The 24,119-nt window shown below is 48.2% G+C and overlaps 1 protein-coding gene across 1 annotated transcript in view; it reads right to left on the minus strand.

The window, feature by feature from the left end:
- Nucleotides 1–3,641: 3,641 nt before the first annotated feature.
- Nucleotides 3,642–24,119, minus strand: part of LOC144612240 (zinc-binding protein A33-like) — a 76,074-nt gene continuing 55,596 nt past the window's right edge. The window contains exon 6 of the mRNA XM_078431798.1: nucleotides 3,642–4,559. Within this exon, the coding sequence (XP_078287924.1) occupies nucleotides 4,024–4,559 (536 nt within the window). The 3' untranslated portion in view covers nucleotides 3,642–4,023. The remainder of the gene's footprint in view (nucleotides 4,560–24,119) is intronic.

The raw sequence follows: 24,119 nt of genomic DNA on the forward strand, positions 1-24,119 counted from the left end.
GGTTGTATTTACTGTAGAAACTGGAGGTGCAGGTTAATACACAAAGGGACACAAAGTAGATGTTTGAGACGTGGGAAGAATCGGCAGCACCTGGAGGAGCCGAGAGGTGATGGAGAATATGCAAACTCCACACAGGCAGCACCCGAGGTCAGGATCAAATGTGGGTCTGTGGCACTGTGGAACCACAATATAGGGGTTGCTAGGGGGGGGGAGGGAGAGAGGGGGAGAGAGGGGAGACCAACATGCCCCATCTACACTAGTGCCACCTGCCCACACCGACCAACATGCCCCATCTACACTAGTCCCACCCGCCCACACTGACCAACATGCCCCATCTACACTAGTCCCACCCGCCCACACCGACCAACATGCCCCATCTACACTAGTCCCACCCGCCCACACCGACCAACATGCCCCATCTACACTAGTCCCACCCGCCCACACCGACCAACATGCCCCATCTACACTAGTCCCACCCGCCCACACCGACCAACATGCCCCATCTACACTGGTCCCACCCGCCCACACCGACCAACATGCCCCATCTACACAAGTCCCACCCGCCCACACCGACCAACATGCCCCATCTACACTAGTCCCACCCGCCCACACCGACCAACATGCCCCATCTACACTAGTCCCACCCGCCCACACCGACCAACATGACCCATCTACAGTATTTCGGAGGCCCCTTCGATAATTCCTGGACTAATCGAGACACAGGCTTCAACCATGGCCTGGTTTCCACACTACAAAGGACTAGTCAATCCCCAGACTTGAACGCGGCCTAGTTTCAAGGCTCCCGAGGACTTAAAGACTAACCAAGGCCCAGGCTCTGAACTGGGTCTAGTTTTGAGGCTCCAAAGAACATTAAACAAGGCCTAGGCTTGGACGCGGCCTAGTTTCAAGGCTCCCAAGGACTTACAGTCTAACCAAGGCCCAGGCTCTGAACTGGGCCTAGTTTTGGGTCTCCAAAGAACTTTAAACAAAGCCTAGACTTGAACACGGCCTAGTTTCAAGGCTCCCGAGGACTTACGGACTAACCTAGGCCCAGGCTCTGAACCGGGCCCAGTTTTCCAGGCTCCACAGGGCCTAGGAACTCCGTGAAGGCCCAAGGGCCAGGCGGCCTTGCTGGAGAATCACCAACAACAGATAAACAGACTGATCCTACAGCTAATTATTCGCTCCACTCGCGGGATGTAAAACGAAACCATTAAATAAATTAATAGCTCAACGAGATATTGTTTCACTCAAACTAACCTTGTCGTCCACTGGTGGAATGTTAGCCTAAATAACGAGAGGAGTTGAGTTTAGGAGCAAAGCGGTCCTTCTGCAGTTGTAAAGGGCCCTAGTGAGACCGCACCTGGAGTACTGTGTGCAGTTTTGGTCTCCTAGTTTGAGGAAGGATATTCTTGCTATTGAGGGCGTGCAGCGTAGGTTCACCAGGTTAATCCCCGGAATGGCGGGACTGTCATACAGGAGCCACACAGTCTAAGAATAAAGGGGAGGCCGTTTAAAACTGAGGTGAGAAGAAACTTTTTCACTCAGAGAGTTGTGAATTTGTGGAATTCTAAACATAGAAACATCGAAAGTAGGTGCTGGAGGAGGCCATTCGGCCCTTCCAGCCTGTACGCACCGCCATTCATTGTGATCGTGGCTGACTTCTCAACCAGTAACCTGCGCCTGCCTTCTCCCCATATCCCTTGATTCCACTAGCCCCTAGAGCTCTATCTAACTCTCTCTTAAACCTATCCAGCTTCCACAAATTCACAACTCTCTGGGTGGAAAAGTTTTTCCTCATCTCAGTTTTAATTCTCTGCCATTGCGGTTGGATCAATGGCACGTTGGCCTTCATAACGAGAGGAGTTGAGTATAGGAGCAAAGAGGTCCTTCTGCAGTTGTACAGGGACCTAGTGAGACCGCACCTGGTGTACTGTGTGCAGTTTTGGTCTCCAAAGTTGAGGAATGGACGTCCTTGCAGGGGATGAGGGGAGGTGGGGGGTGAGGGGGGGTGGGGTGTGGGGGGGGGGTGGGGGGTAGAGGGGGTGGGGTGAGGGGGGGTTAAGGTGAGGGGGAGGGGGTGAGGGGGGGTGGGAGTGAGGGGGAGGGGATTCAATCTTCCCCCCCACCTCTCCTTCAACACTAACACCTTTAAACCAATTGACCCCCAAATTAGCACTGCGGTATCGCCCCTCTCTCTGCACTGAAAACATCAACAGAGGATCTCGGGGTTCACTTATAAAGGGAGGACCCACACATTTTTGCCCCCCACCCCCACCCTCCCCTCTATTCCCCCACCCCCCCCCCCCCAACGCACATTTTACACAGTTGTTCTTTTACAAATCTGTAGTGATTGAGAGAGGGGGGAGAGAGAGGGGGGAGAGAGAGGGGGAGGGAGAGGGGAAGAGAGAGAGGGGGAGGGAGAGAGGAGAGAGAGAGAGGGGGAGAGAGAGGGGGAGATTGAGGGGGAGGGAGAGGGGAAGAGAGAGGGGGGAGAGAGGGGGGGAGAGAGAGGGAGGGTGAGAGAGAGGGGGGAGAAAGAGAGGGGAGAGAGAGAGGGTGAGGGGAGAGAGAGGGGGGAGAGAGAGGGATGGGGAGAGAGGGAAGGGGAGGTGGGGCGGGTCTGTACGAGGGGAAGGGGAGCAGTCTTGCCCGGGGTAGAGATCAGTCCACAGCGAGGGGGAGAGAATCCCTGTACATGGGGAGGGAGAGAGAACGAGAGAGAGAGAGAGAGAGAGAGAGAGTTAACATTGACACACACCCTCCCTCCGCACCGTCCACTCCCACAATCCCCCAGTCACACATACGCACAAACAAACACACGTAGAAAAAAAATCCAGTAGATTAGCCAAGCACGATTTCCCCTTCGTAAATCCACGCTGACTCGGAACGATCCTGTTACTGCGATCCAAACGCTCCGCAATTTCGTCTTTTATAATTCACTCCAGCATCTTCCCCACCACTGATGTCAGACTAACTGGTCTTTAATTTCCCATTTTCTCTCTCCCTCCTTTCTTGAAAAGTGGGATAACATTAGCTACCCTCCAATCCACAGGATCTATAGAACATTGGAAAATAATCACTAATGCGTCCACATCAGGCCCTGGGGATTTATCAGCCTTCAGTCCCATCAGTCTACCCAAAACGTTTTCCTGCCTAATGTGGATTTCCTCCAGTTCCTCTGTCACTCTAGGATCTCTGGCCACTAGAACATCTGCTTGTATCTTCCTTAGTGAAGACCCCACACCTTTCAGTCTGAAGATGCGTCCCGACCCGAAACGTCACCTATCCATGTTCTCCACAGATGCTGCCTGACCCGCTGAGTTACTCCAGCACTCTGTGAAACGTCAACTATCCATGTTCTCCACAGATGCTGCCTGACCCGCTGAGTTACTCCAGCACTCTGTGAAACGTCACCTATCCATGTTCTCCACAGATGCTGCCTGACCCGCTGAGTTACTCCAGCACTCTGTGTGTATTTTTCCTTTTGTAAACCCAGTATCCACGGATCCTCGTGTCTGCTGTTTGAAGAGATCTCTGTACCGTGACGCGGGGACGCGGAGAGAACTCAAACGCGGGTTATTTTTTAAAGACTTTATTAAAGGTCAAGTTAAAGGTGAAGAGTTACAAACGTGAGCGGAGCCACAGCGGGTGATGTGCGCGCCGGCGGGTCGCAGACTGGAGCCCGCGATGTTGTAATGAGGTGTTGCATTTTGTGACGTGGAACAAGGGCAGGACCCACACAGTGAACGGTAGTCCTCTGGGGAGTGTTGTAGAGCAGAGGGATCTAGGAGTTCAGGGGCATGGTTCCTTGAAGGTCGAGTCGCAGGTGGATAAGGCGGTCAAAAAGGCTTTTGGCACATTGGCCTTCATCAGTCAGAGTATTGAGGATGGAAGTCGGGAGGTCGTGTTGCAGTTTGGGGATTAAATGGGAGCCGTTCAGCGCCGACCTGTTGTCCACAGGGTTTCTGCCCCACAGCCCCTGAGCCCCGCTCCTGACGCCGGTCCCGGGACCCGACCCTTTTACACACCCGGAGCGGAACCGGAGCAGATTCTCAGCCACTTGTCTACATCCCAAGTCCCGAAGAAAGGATAAAGTTTCCCCGTGAATTTATTCCCAGTGAAGGTGTGGAGATGGGACTTGGTGGCCGCGTCGTAAAATGAAACTGTCCCGGACTCGTAACTGAGATAAACTCCCACCCTCCCGGGGATGGGACGGGCGGGGAGAGGGGATGGAGGGGAGGTATCGGCATCAAACTTGTCACCCCGCCCCCGCCAGATGCTCCAGACTCCAGTCTCCGGGGTCTGTGTGACCCGTCCCTTCCTCTCCACAGACTCTGCGGCGACTCCCAGACTCCAGCCCTCACTCCCCGCCACCTCCACCTCCCAGTAATGTCTCCCCGATGTGAACCCCTCCGATCCCAGCACACACGGCCAGTTTGTAAACCTCTTCCCGGTGTCAGGGCGACTCCTCCGGGTCCCGGTCTGTCTCACCCTCTTCCGATCCTCAGACACCTCGAGCTGCGCATGCGCTGTTTCCACATCCAGGGTGACGGAGACTGGGGGGAGAAGCAGAGAATCAGAGAGTCCCCGGGGGGGGGGGGGGGTCGGGGGGAGACTCGGGCAGCGCGGCCCCGGGACCGGGGGAGAGGCCGCTCGGCCTCAGGCACAGGCGGGCGGACAACTGAAACCCTGCCCGGGGTTTTACCCACAACCACATCGGGGGGACAACAGACATCTCCCCCCCGGAGTTTTTAATCCGGGGATGGAGAGGGGGATTTCGTGAGGTGGGGGGGGGAGGACGGGTGCGGAGAGTGAGGAGGATTGGGAGATTGCGGTGGTGAAGGAGAAACGAATGGAGGGTGGGGGAGGGGGGGCTACTCACATATGGAGGCAGATCGGAGCAAGAGGATATTGAGGTTAGCGGTAATTTGAGGTTGTTAAAGAGGAGGTAGAGGTGCGTGGTGGGGTCGTCGTTATCACAGTGAAAGGGGGCAGACACGAGGGGCCAGATGACCTGCTCCTGTGTTTTTTGAGTGGAGGGTGAGAGAGAGGGAAGGGTGGGTTTGTTAGTCAATTGGAGTGGGTGCAAAAGGGTTTACATCATCAGGTCTGAAGGGCTGTGTTATCAGGTGAAGTTGGACAGTCAGAAGGTCATAATGTCATAAGTGAAAGTATTAGAATTATGCCATTCTGCCCATCAAGTCTACTCCACCATTCAATCATGGCTGATCTATCTCTCCCTCCTAACCCCATTCTCCTGCTTTCTCCCCATAACCTCTGACACCTGTACTAATCAAGAATCCAGTTGTCTCTGCCTTAAAAATATCCACCGACTTGGCCTCCACAGCCACCTGTGGCAATGAATTCCACAAATTCACCACCCTCTGATTAAAAACATTTCCCCTCATCTCCATCCGATAAGAACATCCTTTAATTCTGAGGCTATGTCCTCCAGTCCTAGACTCTCTCACTAATGGAAACATCCTCTCCACGTCCATTCTATCCAAGCCTTTCTCTATTCTGTATTTTTCAATGAGGTCCCCCCTCAATCTTCTAAACTCCAGCGAGTACAGGCCCAATGCCGACAAACGCTCATCATAGGTTCATCTACTCATTCCTGGAACAGACTATTCAGACTGGGATATTTTTTCTTGGGAGCCTGTCAGAGTCAAGTCAAGTCAAGTCAATTTTATTTGTATAGCACAATTAAAAACAACCCACGTTGACCAAAGTGCTGTACATCTGATTAGGTACTAAGGGGAAAAAAATGAAACATACAGTAGCACGCAAACAGTTCACAGCCCCTCCTCAATGAGAGTGACATTATGGATGTGTATAAGATGGACAGACAAGGTGATTAGCCACAATACTTTACCCAATGTCGGAGAGTCTAAACCTCGAGCGCATCAGTTTAAGATGAGAGTGGAAACAATAAAAAGGACCTGAGGAGCAGATTTTTTAGTCAGTGGGTGGTGTAGATGTGGAACGATCTGAGAGAGGAAGTGGTCGAGGAAGGTACAATTACAACAGTTCACAGAGAATTGGGTAGATACGTGGATAAGGTAGACTTGGAAGGATATGAGCCAGACTCAGGCAAGTGGGGCTAGCTTGGTTGGGCAACGTGGTTGGCATGGTCGAGTCGAGTCAAAGGGCCTGTTGCTGTGCTACAAAGCTCTCTGACTCTGTGATGCTTCCCAGCAGATGAGCTTGGTGGGAGATCAAATCTTCAATTTCCCTTCAGTCCAAAATACCATTAATCTTTGCATCTAAGTATTACTTAAAGATAGACACAATTGAAGGTAGACACAAAATGCTGGAGTAACTCAGAGGGACAAGCAGCATCTCTGGAGAGAAGGAATGTGTGATGTTTTAGTTCGACACCCTTCTTCAGACTGAAGAATAGTCTCGACCCGAAAAGTCACCCATACCTTCTCTACAGTGATGCTGCCTGGCTCGCTGAGTTACACCAGAATTTTGTGCCTTCCTTCGATTTAAACACGCGTCTGCAGTTCCTTCGTACACCTATTACTTAAAGGTGCCAGGAACAAGAACAATGGAAAAGGTATAAGCTTTACCTTGCTTGAAGTCATCAGATGTTTGTTTAAATGCCGTGTTCAATGAAACAGGGCAATGAAACTTTTCAATTGGCAAGGCAACGTCTACCACCGACAATGGTTTGGCTTCATCACGAACCCTGCGGATATTTAACAGCTGTTTATCAACTGAGCATCAGAAATGTTTTGAGTTGTTCCACAAAAACTTATAATGTTTCCATCAAGAGCATGTCCTACCTTCGCTTGCGACCGGCTTCCTCCTGAAAGAAATAAAACACAAATCTCAATTGACTGAGATGTTCCGTCCTCATCCCGACAGCGGGAATTTCTCCATATTTCTACAACCCTCTGATAATTCCCATTTCCCAACTCTTATCGCCGCTGTCATGCAGACAGAAAGCGGACATTGCCATCGAGACGTAGAACGAAGGGGGAAAAGCACAAGTAATGCTCATGAGAATGACGCCATAACTGAGAGGATGGAACTCAATGCAAAGACTGGGCAGGTTGTGGGAGTTTATCTGGGGAAGGTGTCAGGAATGATGAGATAAGATTTAAGTTTATCAGTGGATTTAAATGGGTGAGGATGAAATAATATCTCTAATCGATGGGAGAGCAAAAATCAAAGCTGAAATGTAACGCGGTCTTCAATAAATACTGAAAGGAATGTAGTCATGAGAACATGGACTTCACTTGCATTGGAGGGACTGAAGCCAACAGCAGAGATATATTTAAGGGTGAGCGGGATAAACACGTGAGCACTCCTGGAATTCGGGGTATTGTTACCGGGTGTGGTGAGTAGATGGGAGGGATGTTGAGTGGAACAGAAATCTTGACTGGATAGGATGGGCCAAATGGCCTGTCTATGATGTAGAATGGGATGTCATTCTATGGTGAACAAAGGTGGGTAAAACAAACAGAGCAAATTCCCCCAAGGTGACCGCCCACTGCTGATGGGAACCGGATATAGATGATCAATCTGCTGTGTGCGCCACGTTCTAGATTTCAATGTTAATCCCCACACTGTGGTCATGGCTGATTTAGCCCAGGACTGAACTCCTCCGCTTTGTCCCATTCCCTTTGATTTCAGTTCCCTGAACTTTCAAAAATGTATATTCCTCTAGTATAACTACGTCCAGCAGGTGAAACCTCTCAGAGTCTCTTGGTTGGAGAGTCCCAGAGATTTACTGCCCTCTGTCCATTCAGCGATCAGATATAGGATCACCCGTCGTGGTTCTAAACTCCACAAACACCTCTCTACATTCCAGCCAGGCAGTCCTGAGATCCCATAGATTATGCGGGAGACAATTTAGTTTGGGAACAACAACAGCTGGAACAGAAAGACCATTTACCCAGTTCTCAATTACTGGTAAAGGCAGCATTTATTTCTGAAATGTCACCACCATTTTGTGACTGTGCCCTTTCACTTCGCCAGAGTGTAGTGTAACCCCTCACCTTCAGAAACACCACATTGTCCTTTTGATCCATCTGCTGCTGCAACTTAAAGAGTTCCTCCTGAATGGAATTTAAATTCTCTTCAATTTCTCGAAGATTTTTCTCCATTGCATTTAGAATCTGCTTCTCTTCCTCCCGGATATCTGCCAGTCCTCGCTGCTCTTTCTCAGTGAGAATCTGGTGCAGTTCAGCAAACTGGGATTTGATCTTAGACTGAAGGTTGTGTGACTGTTCCTGTGAAATGAAAGGTGAAGATCAATATTTCATCAATATCTCAACGTGTGGAGTCATGCATGTTGGTGGTAGGAATAAAGGCATAGATCAATAGTAAGGAAAGCAAACTCTGTGCCAGCATTTCTTTCAAGAGGGCTTGTATACAAAAGCAGGGATGTGATGTTGAGGCTCCATAAGGCGCTGGTAAGGCCGCATTTGTAATATTGTGAGCAATTTTGGGCACCACATCTGTGGAAAGATGTGCTGGCTCTGGAGAGGGTCCAGAGGAGGTTTACAAGAATGATCCCAGGAATGAGTGGGTTAACCTATGATGAGCGTTTGTTAGCACTGGGCCAGTACTCGCTGGGGTTTCAGAGAATGAGGGGGACCTAATTAAAACATACAGAATAGTGAAAGGCTTGGATAGAGTGGTTGTGGAGAGGATGTTTCCACTAGTGGGAGAATCCAGGACTCAAAGTCATAGCCTCAGAATTAAAGGACGCTAATTTAGGAAGATGAAGAGAATTTTCTTTGGTCAGAGGGTGGTGAATCTGTGGATTTTTTTTTGCCACAGAAAGCTATGGATATTTTTATGGCAAAGATAGATTCTTGATTAGTACAGGTTTCAGAGATTATGGTGATAAGGCAGGAGAATGGGGTAAGGAGGGAGAGATAGGTCAGCCATTATTGAATGGCGGCGTAGATGCGATGGGCGAAATGGCCTCATTCTACCCCTATTCCTTATGACTTTAATTCCCTGCTGCCTATTCCGTTTCACGTACCCATTAATTCTCATTCATCCGCCCACCACCCACCTCCGCAGGAATAATTTACAGTCACCGATTGACCTTTGAACCAGCATGTATTGGGCACCAAAAATACTAGAGGAGCAAGATAGACCACCCGACACGTAAAACCGTAGTTGGTCATGGGTAAATTTCAGCCCCATTTTAGTAAACAGATTCTGTGTGCCAGACTGGGCTGTGTTCACAACTCTCTGCGATTTGTTCGTATATAAAATGTTTGCAAACAATTATTTTTGTTCTTCTTCTTGGATAAGTTGATGGTTGACACCTATGACTATTTCTTGACGAGTTGCTGCTTCATGATCTTTAAAATTTGGATGTTACTGATTGAATATTTGCACTAGAGATCCACTCTATCTGTATCAGGCCAATTGATCATATTTAATGAACTGTTCTTCTTTGCTTTCTCTGTTAATTTTATTTTCACCTCCACGAGCTGTATCTCTTTTTGCTTTATTTTAGAAAGTCATGGAAGCAGAGATTTGGCATTTGCCAACAATAGAACTCGACTGTATCCACAATATAATCGAAAAGATATTTAACTTTATAATTAGAGCCAAGAAAATTTGAATTGGTGAATTGATTAGTTAAAAATCCTTGACAGCCACTAAAATGACCAATGTGATGTGGTACAGGGCACGAATCCAATTCAAATAGACACAGTGGTGGAGTCAGGGCCGTCTTAACGCATGGGCCTGATGGGCACTTGCCCGGGGGCACCACGAGCATAGGGGCCCCATGCTGATCTGTGTATGTTAAGTGACTTGCAATAAATAAATACTACTTTAAAAATGTAGGTTCAATAAGTGTTTTTTTCGCAACATTTTCAGTCACTAAGTGCTTCTCACAGCGATCTGTAAGTGCTTTTCGCAACAATGTAGCACCCTAAGTCCATCGCTAAGTGCTTTTCGGTAAGTGCTTTTCGCCGACACGACAGGGGGGGGGCTGGTAGGGAAAGGGGGTGGGGGAGAGTAACGGTAGGGGCCCCAGTACACTGCTTTGCCCGGGGGCCCATAATGCTGTAAAAATGGCCCTGGGTGGAGTAAGTCACCGGGTCAGGCAGCATCTCTGGAGAAAAAGGATGGGTGATGTTTCATGTTGGGACCCTTCTTCAGACAAAGGAGGGAAGGTGAAGTGCTGGTATAAATCAGGACATGATCATTTCATTGGTTAGCTGATATGCAAAACAGTGCAACCCTGTATATCTTGCACACAAAATGATGTAAAACTTACCATGAATGACAGAAATGAAAGGTGTTATCCTTGTTTTATGAAATTCATTTTTGAATGATGTAAAATTGAAGGGGGTGCAATATACTGCTAACCCACAAATGTATCGCTATGAGATACTCACATTTAAAAAATCCATTAATCACAACAAAACCTAGAAGGTGCCTATGTTATTTGACCAACTTATCGGTTAAATTTAAATATGATTTTTTTACAGGTTGTAGGATTGTGGGTAGGTATCGTGTCAATGCCTGTTACTCATTTTTCACAAAACTGAGGGTTAGCACTATATTGCACCGACCCCCTCAATTATATGTTAAATTCAAATCTAAACTATGGTGGTAATGTACATTATTCATATCTAAAGCTAGCACTTCTGTATAAGTGTAGGTATGTATGCATTACATTTTATTACACTAATGTAGAATGAAAATAATGGAAAAATGGAGATAAGACTTTTCTTTGCCTTCCATCACAGCGAGGGTGTGCCTGGAGCAATCACTGTGATGGCTGTTTGTGTTAAAATTGTAATTGTGTGTCTTGTGTTCTTTATTGTTTACTGACGGACCCTGACGTGAGAGGACGCTGGCGTTATTTGTTCGCCGCTTCTCCGTCAGGACAGTTCGTTTGTTTGTTTTTATGTCTTGACTGTTTTTGTAAAGCGTCTTTGAGCATTTGGAAAAGCGCGATAAAAAATAAATGTTTATTATTATTATTATAAATATCTTAATATGTGTTCATAGTTATTTTATTCACAATATTAGGATTTCTGGAAATAAGTTTGATGTCACTGATTGCGAATGTGTACGGGAAGGCCCTAATGAAATGTATGTGAGAGAACAGTGATCATGATAGAGAGAACCATGCGCTGAGAAGTGTGTGAATGACTGATTTTATATTTGTATATATATTTGTATATATTGGGTACAGAGAAAAAGAGAGAGAGAGAGAGATTGAAAGTAAAAAGGTTGCTAAACAAATAATTAGAGGAAATCACTAGAAAGTAACTAGACATATATCTATGTATATATATATACCATAAAGGTTGAATCCTTTATGGTTTATGTACATCATTTGAAAAATAAGATGAAAAGAGAAATAGAGCGTTGCTTTAAATCAAAGTTGCTTCTGATCCACGAGAAAGAACTTTGAGATCTATTTATCTCCATCTTGCCTCTCACACACAAACAAACACACATTCATATCTATACATATATATATATATAAGTTAAATTTGTGCTGAGTGTGTGTTTGGGCAATACAAGGGAAACTACACAAAAGAGGGAACTGGGGAGGAAGGATGGGAGGGACATGGGCAGAAACAGTAAGAAAATAAAACCAGAGAAATTTAGCAGGGGGAAAACATTTTAAAATAAAAGTAACAATAAAATGTGGGTTGATAGATGAGATATTTTCTGCACTTTGATGGGATCATCACTCACACTGTTCCCCCACAACACTGATTACACAGCGAGAGGTGGGTTTTCCTTACTAAAATGATGTTACATACTACACTTCAGTGGACGCAATTTCGACGGAGTGGTTCATTTTGCTCCTCTGGTATCTTTGTTGGGGACGTGGAAGGAATCCGCCGCGGTCACAGGGAGAAGGCGTGAACCACACGGGCAGCGCCCGAGGTCAGGATCGAACCCGCTCACCAGAACTAGGAGACAGCAGCACTACTTATGTAACTGCGCTGCCCTGTTATTACACGCGTCACAGGGATCAAACCTGCACAAGATAGGGAAATCGAAACTTAAAAGCCTCACCAGAACTCCAGAAATCTTCTCTTTCTGTTGCTGCTCCATTTGCTGGATCTCTGATTTATATTTTGTGAGAGACTGGATGGAAGATTTCACCTGATCCTGGAATTGTGTTTGGGAATCAGAAAATTAAATGGTTGAACAGTAAAAATGGAATTGAACAATGATGCGATTAAAATCGGTTTGCTTTTACCTTGTGGTTTTCAACAGCTTCTTTAACCGGCATGAAGCTGTGAGACTTGTGTTCCCGCCCAGCTGCACAAACCACACAGATCAGCTTCTTATCAGTTTCACAAAACAGCTTCAGTTCTTCCTGATGTTCCTCGCAGTGAGGTTTACTTTCCTTCTCTGGAATTATTTCCCGATTCAGGCTCAGTGTTCGAGCTTTCTCAGCCAGTCTAACTAAGGCACGATTTACTTTAAGGGTGCGGTCTGTAAACTCCTCTCTACATTCCGGGCAGGAGTTTCTCTCCTCCCTGTCCCAACTCTGTGTGATACAGGAGCGGCAGAAGTTGTGCCCGCACTCCAGTGCCACCGGATCGGTGAAGAATTCCAGGCAGATGGGACAAACTGCCTCCTCGGTTAAACTTTCGACCTGGTCTTTCGCAGCCATTGTAACTCCGCCACTTCCTGGTTCAAAACGCGTTCCCTTTGGCGCAGCTGCTGAACCCTTGCAGTATCGGGGCACGGCTGAGGGGAGGCGGAGCTCAGCCCCGTCAATCACAGCCCTGACCAGTAAGTGGATGCTATTTGATACAAACTGCCTGTAAATTTCATTCCCTTAAACTAAATACATCAGTGTTTCCCATTGTGAATTGTTCATTATATTAGGCTGCACAATGATATTATATCCACAGCAAACACTGTTATTTCATTTAACAGTCTCATGTGCAAACTTGTCGTATGTTGAAAGGCTGGAGCGATTGGGCTTGTATACACTGGAATTTATAAGGATGAGGGGGGATCTTATTGAAACATATAAGGTAATTAGGGGATTGGACACATTAGAGGCAGGAAACGTTCCCAATGTTGGGGGAGTCCAGAACAAGGGGCCAAAGTTTAAGAATAAGGGGTAGGCCATTTAGAACGGAGACTAGGAAGAACTTTTTCAGTCAGAGAGTGGTGAAGGTGTGGAATTCTCTGCCTCAGAGGGCAGTGGAGGCCAGTTCGTTGGATGCTTTCAAAAGAGAGCTGGATAGAGCTCTTAAGGATAGCGGAGTGAGGGGGTATGGGGAGAAGGCAGGAACGGGGTACTGATTGAGTGATCAGCCATGATCGCATTGAATGGCGGTGCTGGCTCGAAGGGCTGAATGGACTACTCCTGCACCTATTGTCTACTGTCTATTGAATTCAACTCAATGAGCCAATTATACTCTATCGTCACATGAAACAGGGGACAGTGAAATGCTTTGGTTTTGCTTGCAATCCGGTAAAATACAGACCTCCCCCAGGCAGTACAGAGAGAGTCGCCACGTTTCTGGGGCCGACAAAGTTGCGGGATGTTTAAGGAACTGTCTATATTTCCCCGCAGCGGCGAACCAGGTCCCGCCGCACGAGGCAGCAGGCGCCCCCGCGCCGCCCCCCTTCCCTCTCGGCTCTGATTTTTGCACAGTGGGGGTAAATTTCAAGGGTCATGTTTTATCACACAGGGTGGTGGGTGCCTGGAACGTGCTGCTGGAGTGGTGGCATTGCATAGTCTGATCTGGGCTGAAGGGACTGATGTAGTTCTTTGTGGCCATCAACTAAACCGACAGGTTCATTATAGCTCCCATTCCCAGCTCTGCCCCCACAACCATTAGGTTGTTGGACCGACCTGCAGTGCCCGCGTTTGGCCCATATCCCTCCAAACCTGTCCTATCCATGTATCTGTCCAACTACTTCGTAAACGTTGTGATAGTCTCTGCCCAACTACCCCCTGCAGCAGCTCGTTCCATATACCCACCACCCATATTGTGTTACCCCTCAGTTTCCTATTAAATCTTTCCACCCTCACCTTAAACTTATGTCCTCTGGTTCTCGATTCCTCTACTCTTGGCAAGAGACTGTACATCTTCCAGATCTGTTCCTCTCGTGTTTTTTTAGTCCTCTCTAAGGTCACCCCTCATCCTCCTGCGCACCAAGGTAGAGAGTTCCAGCCTGCTCAACCTCTCCTGATAGCTCGAGCCCTTGAGTCCTGGCAACATCCTCGTAAAACCTCTTTCCCTCTGATTATGCGCACTCATTATTGCAATAACAGGACGATGCATTGTCGATAAACCGCCGTTCATCACAGATGGGAATGTTTAGAATTGCACAAAGCTCAGGTTTGTTGACTTCCCATCAGCGTCTGAAGCAATGGAAGCCTGATTGGGGCAGGCACTCCACCAGCAGGCGCAGTGGAGGACAAGCCCATGTCAGCATCAAACACGCTGATGTGGAAATGGTGAAGGGCATCAGGCTCCTTGGCGTAAATATCATCAACGATCTATGGCGGGCCAACCACACTGAAGACACAGCCAAGACGCCACACCAACACCTGTACTTCATCAGTGGACTGAGGCAATTCGGCATTTCGCCAAACATGTGGTCAGGACAAGACAGTCCGAGCTATAGGCAGAGATTGAGTAGGTTGGGACTCTATCCCTTGGAGTGCAGGAGGATGAAGGGTAACCTTATAGAGCTGTCTCAGGTCATGGGAGGAATAGATTGGGTGAACAGTGTCTCTTGCCCAGAGTAGGCAATTCGAGGACTAGACGACTTAGGTTTAAGGTGAAGGGGAAAAGATTTAATAAGAACCTGAGCGGTAACTTTTTGGCACAATGTGTGGTGGATTTGTGGAACAAACTGCCAGAGGATGTGGTTGAGGCAGGGACTATCCCATGATTTAAGGAGCAGTTAGACAGGTACATGGATGGGCCAGGTTTGGAGGGATATGGACCAAAAGCTGGGACCAGTGTAGCTGGAACATGTTGGCCGCTGTCTCACTCTATCATTCTATTACTCTGGCAAACCTCCAAGATTCACCATAAAATGCGCACTGTCTGTTTGCGTCACAGCTTGGTTTGGGAAAAGAGCGCAAGAAATTTCAGAGAATTTTGGATGAGGCCCTGACCAGACGCCATCTGCACTTATTTATGTCTCGGAGAAGTAGACAACATAATCAAATACGTCCCCCCCCCCGGCCATTCCCTATTCTCCCTGCTCTTGTTGGGCAGAAGGTACAGAACCTTGGAAGGGCGCACTGCCAGTCTCAGGAGCAGCCTCCTCCCCTCTGTTATCGAGCTTCTGAACGGTCTTTCCATCAGCTCGTCATTAGGTGTTGAAGGGTCATTTTTTGTGCTGCACTGATCTGTATCTTGTTTTCTCTGTTGCGTGGTAGTTGGAGGTTATTTTTCTGACGAGAGAGATGTTTACAGTGGACCTTACTTTACTTTAGACATACAGCATGGAAACAGGCCCATCGGTCACCAATTCACTCCTTTTCTAGAGAGATGCTGTCAGACCCGTTGAATTCCTGCAGCTTTTTGTGTCTGTCATCAATTCACACTTATTCTCTGTTGTCCCATTTTCCCATCTACTCCCCACACACTTGGGGCTTTTACAGAAGGCCAATAAACATACAAACCGGCATGTCCATTGATTGTGGGAGGAAACCAGAACACCCGGAGGAAATCCACGAGGCCACAAGGAGAACGTGCAAACTTAGAACAGTCAGCAGCTGAGGTCAGGATCGAACCCGGGTCCCTGGCCTTGAGGCAGCGGCTCTTCCCGCTGCTCCACAATACCTCAGAAATATTAAGCCTTCTCTTTCCAAATACCCCATACTGCCGCCAAGGCTTTCTGTTTTTTCTCTTGCCAGTTTATGGGCAGATTCACATTCCAATCGCCCATTGAACTGGAAAAACTAAAATAAAAACCCAGATGCTGAAAATCCAAAATGAAGACGTACAGTAACATGCAAGAAATACTCAGAAGGTTGGTTAGCGTTTGTAGAGAAAGAAACGGAATTAATGACACAGGTTGAACACCATTCGTCATCAGTATTTGATTTGGAAAGTAAGGTCTGTTTCACCTTGCTGTTGCTGCCTGACCTGCTGAGTATTTGGGCCAATTTTTGCTTCTATTGCACATTTTAAAGTCTCAACGTTTTAAGCCATGCATTTGGTTTGGGCTTCGGGTGTGGTAACAGGTGACAAAAGTCACTTATTAAACCAGATTCCCGCTGTTTCTGCAATTGTCAAAGTGAATTCTCAAAGTTACAGCTGATCTGTGGTCGCACCGCGTGGCGTTGCTGCCATCTAGTGGCAGAACCAAGATGTGCAAACAGTCCTGTTCCCGATTAACAGAACACGGTTTGGTGCAGAGATACAGCAAGGAAACAGGCCTTTCGCCCCCCGAAGATAGACACAAAAAGCTGAAGTAGGTCAGCGGGTCAGGCAGCATCTCTGATGAACAGGATTAGGAGACGTTTCGGGTCGAGACCCTTCTTCTAATTGGGAAAGTGAAACGAGATATATCGACAGTGGTACAAAGATTTTCAACAAATGAAAGAAAGATACGTGAACAAATAATGATGATAAAAGAAGCAGGCCATTGTTGGCTGTGAGCTCGGTGAAAACGAGTTACAGGCAATGAAACTCACCAGGACGACAGTGAAACTAGTACAACGACCAGGGTGGGGGAGGGACTGAATCCACGACCACCATCGATCACCCGTTCACACCAGTTCTATGTTATCCCACTTTCTCATCCACTCTCTATACACCAGGGGCGACTTCACAGGGGCCAACTAACCTACAAACCCGCACGTCTTTGGGATGTGGGAGAAAACCGGAGCAACTAGATGAAACAGAGATTAGCTTGGCATTGTACTGTTCCACGTTCTATGTGGGCCGAAGAGACTGTTCTAGTTCTACATGGCCATCAACACCGAGAGACCCATTGTATCTTCCACTCCCAACATTCATCTTTATTCTTCTGCCTTCAAGTAATTTCCGATTTAATTCCTCCCTCCTATTTACACCTCCAGAGTCAGACCTTTACCGCTCTCTTCCGAAGGACATCAACACCAATTCATTCACTCTGATATAACAGACTGTAGCTCTTGGAAATCCTCCTTCAGACCAAACAAGGGTCCCGACCCTGAAGCGTGATCTGTCCATTTCCATCCACAGATGCTGCCTGACCCGCTGAGTTACTCCAGCACTCTGTGAAACGTCACCTATCTATGTTCTCCACAGATGCTGCCCGACCCGCTGAGTTACTCTAGCACTCTGTGAAACATCACCCATCCATGTTCTCCAGAGATGCTGCCCGACCCGCTGAGTTACTCCAGCATTCTGTGTGTCTTTTTCCTTTTGTAAACCCAGTATCCACGGATCCTCGTGTCTGCTGTTTGAAGAGATCTCTGTACCGTGACGCGGGGACGCGGAGAGAACTCAAACGCGGGTTATTTTTTAAAAGACTTTATTAAACGTCAAGTTAAAGGTGAAGAGTTACAAACGTGAGCGGAGCCACAGCGGGTGATGTGCGCGCCGGCGGGTCGCAGACTGGAGCCCGCGATGTTGTAATGAGGTGTTGCATTTTGTGACGTGGAACAAGGGCAGGACCCACACGGTGAACGGTCGTCCTCTGGGGAGTGTTGTAGAGCAGAGGGATCTAGGGGTTCAGGGGCATGGTTCCTTGAAGGTCGAGTCGCAGGTAGATAAGGCGGTCAAAAAGGCTTTTGGCACATTGGCCTTCGTCAGTCAGAGTATCGAGGATGGAAGTCGGGAGGTCATGTTGCAGTTTGGGGATTAAATGGGAGCCGTTCAGCGCCGACCTGTTGTCCACCGGGTTTCTGCCCCACACCCGGAGCGGAACCGGAGCAGATTCTCAGCCACTGGCCTACATCCCAAGTCCCGAAGAAAGGATAAAGTTTCTCCGTGAATTTATTCCCAGTGAAGGTGTGGAGATGGGACTTGGTGGCCGCGTCGTAAAATGAAACTGTCCCGGACTCGTAACTGAGATAAACTCCCACCCTCCCGGGGATGGGACGGGCGGGGAGAGGGGATGGAGGGGAGGTGAATGCAACAAACGTGTCACCCCCCCGCAAGATGCTCCAGACTCCAGTCTCCGGGGTCAGTGGGACCCATCCCTTCCTCTCCACAGACTCTGCGGCGACTCCCAGACTCCAGACCTCACTCCCCGCCACCTCCACCTCCCAGTAATGTCTCCCCGATGTGAACCCCTCCGATCCCAGCACACACGGACTGTCTGTAAACCTCTTCCCGGTGTCAGGGAGACTCCTCTCTATCCCGGTCCGTCTCAACCTCTTCCGATCCTCAGACACCTCGAGCAGCGCATGCGCTGTTTCCACATCCAGGGTGACGGAGACTGGGGGGAGAAGCAGAGAATCAGAGAGTCCCCCGGGGGGGGGGGGGGGTCGGGGGGAGACTGGGGCAGCGCGACCCCGGGACCGGGGGAGAGGCCACTCGGCCTCAGGCACAGGCGGGCGGACAACTGAAACCCACCCGGGGTTTCACCCACAACCACATCGGGGGGGACAACAGACATCTCCCCAGGAGTTTTTATCCGGGGATGGAGAGGGGAATTTCGTGAGGTGGGGGAGGGTGGACGGGGAGGACGTGTGCGGAGAGTGAGGAGGATTGCGAGATTGCGGTGGTGAAGGAGAAACGAAGGGGGGGGGGGGGGGGTACACACATATGGAGACAGATCGGAGCAAGAGGATATTGAGGTTAGCAGTCATTTGAGGAGTTTATAGAGGAGGTAGAGGTGTGTGGTGGGGTCATCATGATCACAAAGGGGGCAGAAACGAGGGGCCAGATGACCTGCCCCTGTTTCTATGAGTGGAGGGTGAGAGAGAGGGAGGGGTGGCTTGGACCATGGAAGGAAGCAGAGGTTGAATGATCGGGTGTTGGACAGAACGGGTGGAGGCTTGTGGTTGTGGGGTCGATGAAAGAGAGCGGATTCACGGGTGGATTTGAAGGGTGTGTACAACTAACACACTGATCTCATTGTAAACCAATATATGAACTTCACTGAGGGACTTGACAATGTTCCGCGTGCAAGGCTGGTCCAGAAAACGAAGGCAGGTGGGATCCAAGGCGAGCTGGTGAAATGGATCCACAAGTGGCTTGGTGGTTGGAGGTAGAAGGTAGCGGTAGAAGGATGATTTTTCTGCTTGGAGGTCTGTGGCTTGTGGTGTGTAGCAGAGATCGGCGCTGCAACCTTTGCTGTTTATGTTATATGATCATGGCTTGGATGTGAATGTGGGAGGTGTGATTAGTAAGTTTGTGGAGGAAGCAAAAATTGTGGATAGCGGAGAAGGTTGTCAAAGTCTGCAGCAGGATGCAGGTTAATCTAAACCTTATTCTCCATGCAGGGATATCAAATCACGAGAGTGCAGGTTTATATTGAGAGCAAAGAATTTTAAAGTATATCTGAGATTTAGGTTTTAATGGACCCAGGAGATTGGCTGAGAAGCTGCTGGAACTGGGGCTTTGCACCCCTCTGTGTGCCTGGGTCCTGGGCTTTCTCACCGCCAGGCCCCAAGTGGTCAGGATGGGGGAACACACATCAAGCTCCCTCACCCTGAACATAGGATCCCCCCAGGGTTGCGTCCTTAGCCCCCTACTGTACTCCCTGTACACACATGACTGTGGGGCCAGGTTCAGCTCAAACTCCATCATCAATTTTGCTGATGACACTGTGGTGGTGGGCCGGATCTCCGACAATGATGAGAAGGCCTACCGGGAGGAGGTGGCTGATCTGGCACTCTGGTCACTAAAGTCACTAATGTCACTAAAACTAAAGAGCTGATTATGGACTTTAGAAGGGCTCAACATCCAAGGACGTACACGCCACTGGAGATAAATGGGTCTACTGTGGATAGGGTGAGCAGTTTTAAATACTTGGGAGTCCACATCACACAGGATCTGACATGGGCAACGCACATTGCAGCACTGGTGGGTAAGGCAAAGCAGCGCCTTTACCACCTTAGACAGCTGAGGAAATTCAGAGTGTCTCTGAGAATCCTTCAGTGCTTCTATTCTGGGGCTGTAGAGAGCATCCTGTCCGGTAACATTACAGTCTGGTTTGGGAACAGCTCTGCCCAGGACAGGATGGCCCTGCAGAGAGTAGTACGTTCGGCAGAACGCACCGTGGGAACTACACTCGCCCCCCTGCAGGACCTGTACATCAGGAGGTGTAGATCGAGAGCAAGCAAGATTATGAGGGACCTCTACCACCCCAGCAACGGACTGTTCCAGCTGCTACGGTCAGGCAAACACAGCAGAGATCGGCGCTGCAACCTTTGCTGTTTATGTTGTATGATCATAGCTTGGATGTGAATGTGGGAGGTGTGATTAGTAAGTTTGGGGAGGAAGCAAAAATTGTGGATCGTGGGGAAGGTTGTCAAAGTCTGCAGCAGAATGCAGGGTAATTATCTAAACCTTATTCGCATGCAGGGATATCAAATCACAGGTTAGTCGGGAAGTGGTGTTAGGTAAATTAAATGGATTAAAGGCAGTTAAATCCCCAGCGCCTGATAAGCTGCATACCAGAGTGCTTAAGGAAGTAGCCTCAGAAATAGTGGATGCATTAGTGATAATTTTTCAAAACTCTTTAGATTCTGGAGTAGTTCCTGAGGACTGGAGGGTAGCTAATGTAACCCCACTTTTTAAAAAGGGAGGGAGAGAGAAAATGGGGAATTATAGACCAGTTAGCCTAACATCGGTAGTGGGGAAAATGCTAGAGTCGGTTATTAAAGATGTGATAGCATTACATTTGGAAAGTGGTGAAATCATCGGACAAAGTCAGCATGGATTTACCAAAGGCAAATCATGTCTGACGAATCTTATAGAATTTTTCGAGGATGTAACTAGTAGAGTAGATAAGGGAGAACCAGTCGATGTGTTCTATCTGGACTTTCAGAAGGCCTTCGACAAGGTCCCACATAGGAGATTGGTGTACAAACTTAAAGCACACGGTATTGAGGGTTCAGTGTTGAGGTGGATAGAAAATTGGTTGGCGGACAGGAAGCAAAGAGTAGGAATAAACGGGTCCTTTTCGGAATGGCAGGCAGTGACTGGTGGGGTACCGCAAGGCTCAGTGCTGGGACCCCAGTTATTTACAGTGTATATTAATGATTTGGACGAGGGAATTGAATGCAACATCTCTAAGTTTGCGGATGACACGAAGCTGGGTGGCAGTGTTAGCTGCGAGGAGGATGCTAGGAGGCTGCAGAGTGACTTGGATAGATTAGGCGAGTGGGCAAATGCATGGCAGATGCAATATAATGTGGATAAATGTGAGGTTATCCACTTTGGCGGCAAGAACAGGAAAGCAGAGTATTACCTGAATGGTGACCGATTGGGAGAAGGGGAGATGCAACGTGACCTGGGTGTCATGGTGCACCTGTCATTGAAAGCAAGCATGCAGGTGCAGCAGGCAGTGAAGAAAGCGAATGGTATGTTGGCATTCATAGCAAGAGGATTTGAGTTTAGGAGCAGGGAGGTTCTGCTGCAGTTGTACAGGGCCTTGGTGAGACCGCACCTGGAGTATTGTGTGCAGTTTTGGTCTCCTAACCTGAGGAAAGACGTTCTTGCCTTAGAGGGAGTACAGAGAAGGTTCACCAGATTGATCCCTGGGATGGCGGGACTTACATATGAGGAAAGACTAGATAGACTGGGCTTGTACTCGCTGGAATTTAGAAGACTGAGGGGGGATCTTATAGAAACATATAAAATTCTTAAGGGGTTGGAGAGGCTAGATGCGGGAAGATTGTTCCCGATGTTGGGGGAGTCCAGAACCAGGGGTCACAGCTTAAGGATAAGGTCCTTTAGGACCGAGATGAGAAAACATTTCTTCACACAGAGAGTGGTGAGTCTGTGGAATTCTCTGCCACAGAAGGTAGTTGAGGCCAGTTCATTGGCTATATTTAAGAGGGAATTAGATGTGGCCCTTTTTGCTAAAGGGATCAGGGGGTATGGAGAGAAGGCAGGTACAGGCTACTGAGCTGAATGATCAGCCATGATCATATTGAATGGCGGTGCAGGCTCGAAGGGCCGAATGGCCTACTCCTGCACCTATTTTCTATGTTTCTATGTTTCTCTGAGAGTGCAGGTTTCTATTGAGAGCAAAGAATTTTAAAGTATATCTGAGATTTAGGTTTTACTAGACCAAGTGGACCCGCTGGGCCCAACTTCTCCTGCATTGGTGCAGCACCTTCTCCTCCCCCCTCCCTCCCTCACTCCCCCCCCTCTCTCCCTCCATCTACCCTACCTCCCTAGGAGATAGGTTTAAGCTTTAAAATGTGGAATAACTTAAAAATTATAACACCGATTTCAATGAAACTTCTTCCATTAGCACCAAAGGGATGACGGTGAGTAAGGTGGGCTTAAAATCGTGATGCTATCGTGTACCGTTTTCGCTCTAGTTCCAGAACAAACAAACAAACGAGAGGTTTAGTACATAGATTTACACTGAGAGTGGGTGATATCTGGAACATGCTACAGAGGAGGTGGTGGAGTGAGATATAATCAATATATTGGAGGTACTTAAATAGGTGAGGTGCAGAAGAATGCCAATGGAATATGGGCAAATCGATTCGTATAGCTGGACAAAAGATGGTCATGGACACGATGGGCCGAAGGGCCAGACTCTGTAATGTACAACCATTGCTCTCAGCTCCAAGAGCACTGAATGACTGAGTCTCCACAGCCACCGGTGCAGGGTCGTTCCCCAGCCTCTGCGTGCAGTAATGTCTCCTTATCTCTGTGCTACATGGTGCAGCCCACATTCTGAGAGAGTGCCCGCTCTCCAGACCCCTCTGACAGGGGAACCATCCACCCTGCATCCAGCCCACTGAGCCCTGTAATAACTCTGTGTTTCACTGAGATCTCCTCTAATACACCCAAACACTCGAGTACACAGGCCTGGTCTAGTCAATCTCACCCCGCACAGCAAACTCATTGTCCCAGGGACAAGTATTGTTAATCTTTGCTGCATTCCCTCTGTGTCAAGTATGTCAATTTATCGGTACACAGGAGGAAAGGAACAAAAGAAAACAGGAGCAGGATTAGGACCCACTCCTCAGGCTTGTCCCTCCATTGAATGTGATCGTGGCTGATCTAAGCTGGCACCAATTCCTCTTCTGTGTGAGTTCCCCATAATCTTATATTTTCGATCTATCAAATATTTATTTGTAGCCAAATTGCACGTATCCAACATCTCAGCTTTTTACCATCACCCTGGGCACAACATGCCAGATATTCACTGCCCTCCGAGAGATGCAACTTCTACACACCGCATGGGAGGCCGCTCTGGAAGGTTGGATCTCATGGAATCCGGGGTGAACTAGCGGATGTAACACAGCATTACCTGAAGGTCGCAGAGGATGTTGGTAGAGGGTTGTTTTTCAGACTGGAGACAGAGCCCACTGTTGTTCCTTATTTATATACACGATTGGGTGTGTATGTAGGCTGCACGGTTCGTCAGTTTGCAGATGGAAGTAAAATTGGTGACATTGTGGAGAGTGAAGAATGTTACCTGAGATTAAATATGATCCCTGTGAACTGGGCCAATGGGCTCAGGAACGGCAGGTGGGATTTATTCATGTGAAGGTGAGGTGATGCACTTTGCTGAGACAAACCAGGGCAGGACATACACAGTAAACGGGGAGCTTTATAGAATGGAAAGATGTCGGGGTGCAGGTACACAGTGCCATGGAAGATGCAACGGTGACAGGCAGGGAGGTGTAGAATGTGTTTGTCGCTCATGCTTTCACAGGTCAGGATATTAAATACAGCGTTTGACACAATGAGGTTGTGTGTAAATTGGAGAGGGTGCAAAAGGGTTTACGCCAATTTCATCAGGTCTGAAGGGAGACGTTGGACAGGCAGGGACATTTGTCTTTGGAGCCCATCAGGGTGCTTTAAGAGATGTGTATCAGATCTATATAAGGTGCACAGATGAGGTGAATAGCCACAGTATTTTAGCCAAAGGTAGGAGAGTCTAAACCTCGAGTGCATCAGTTCAAGGTGAGAGTGGAAACAGTAAAAAGGAGCAGTTTTTTCAGTCAATGCGTTGTGTAAGTATGGAACGAACTGACAGAG

The sequence above is a fragment of the Rhinoraja longicauda genome, chromosome 43 (assembly GCF_053455715.1).
Source record: "Rhinoraja longicauda isolate Sanriku21f chromosome 43, sRhiLon1.1, whole genome shotgun sequence".
Taxonomy (NCBI): domain Eukaryota; kingdom Metazoa; phylum Chordata; class Chondrichthyes; order Rajiformes; family Arhynchobatidae; genus Rhinoraja; species Rhinoraja longicauda.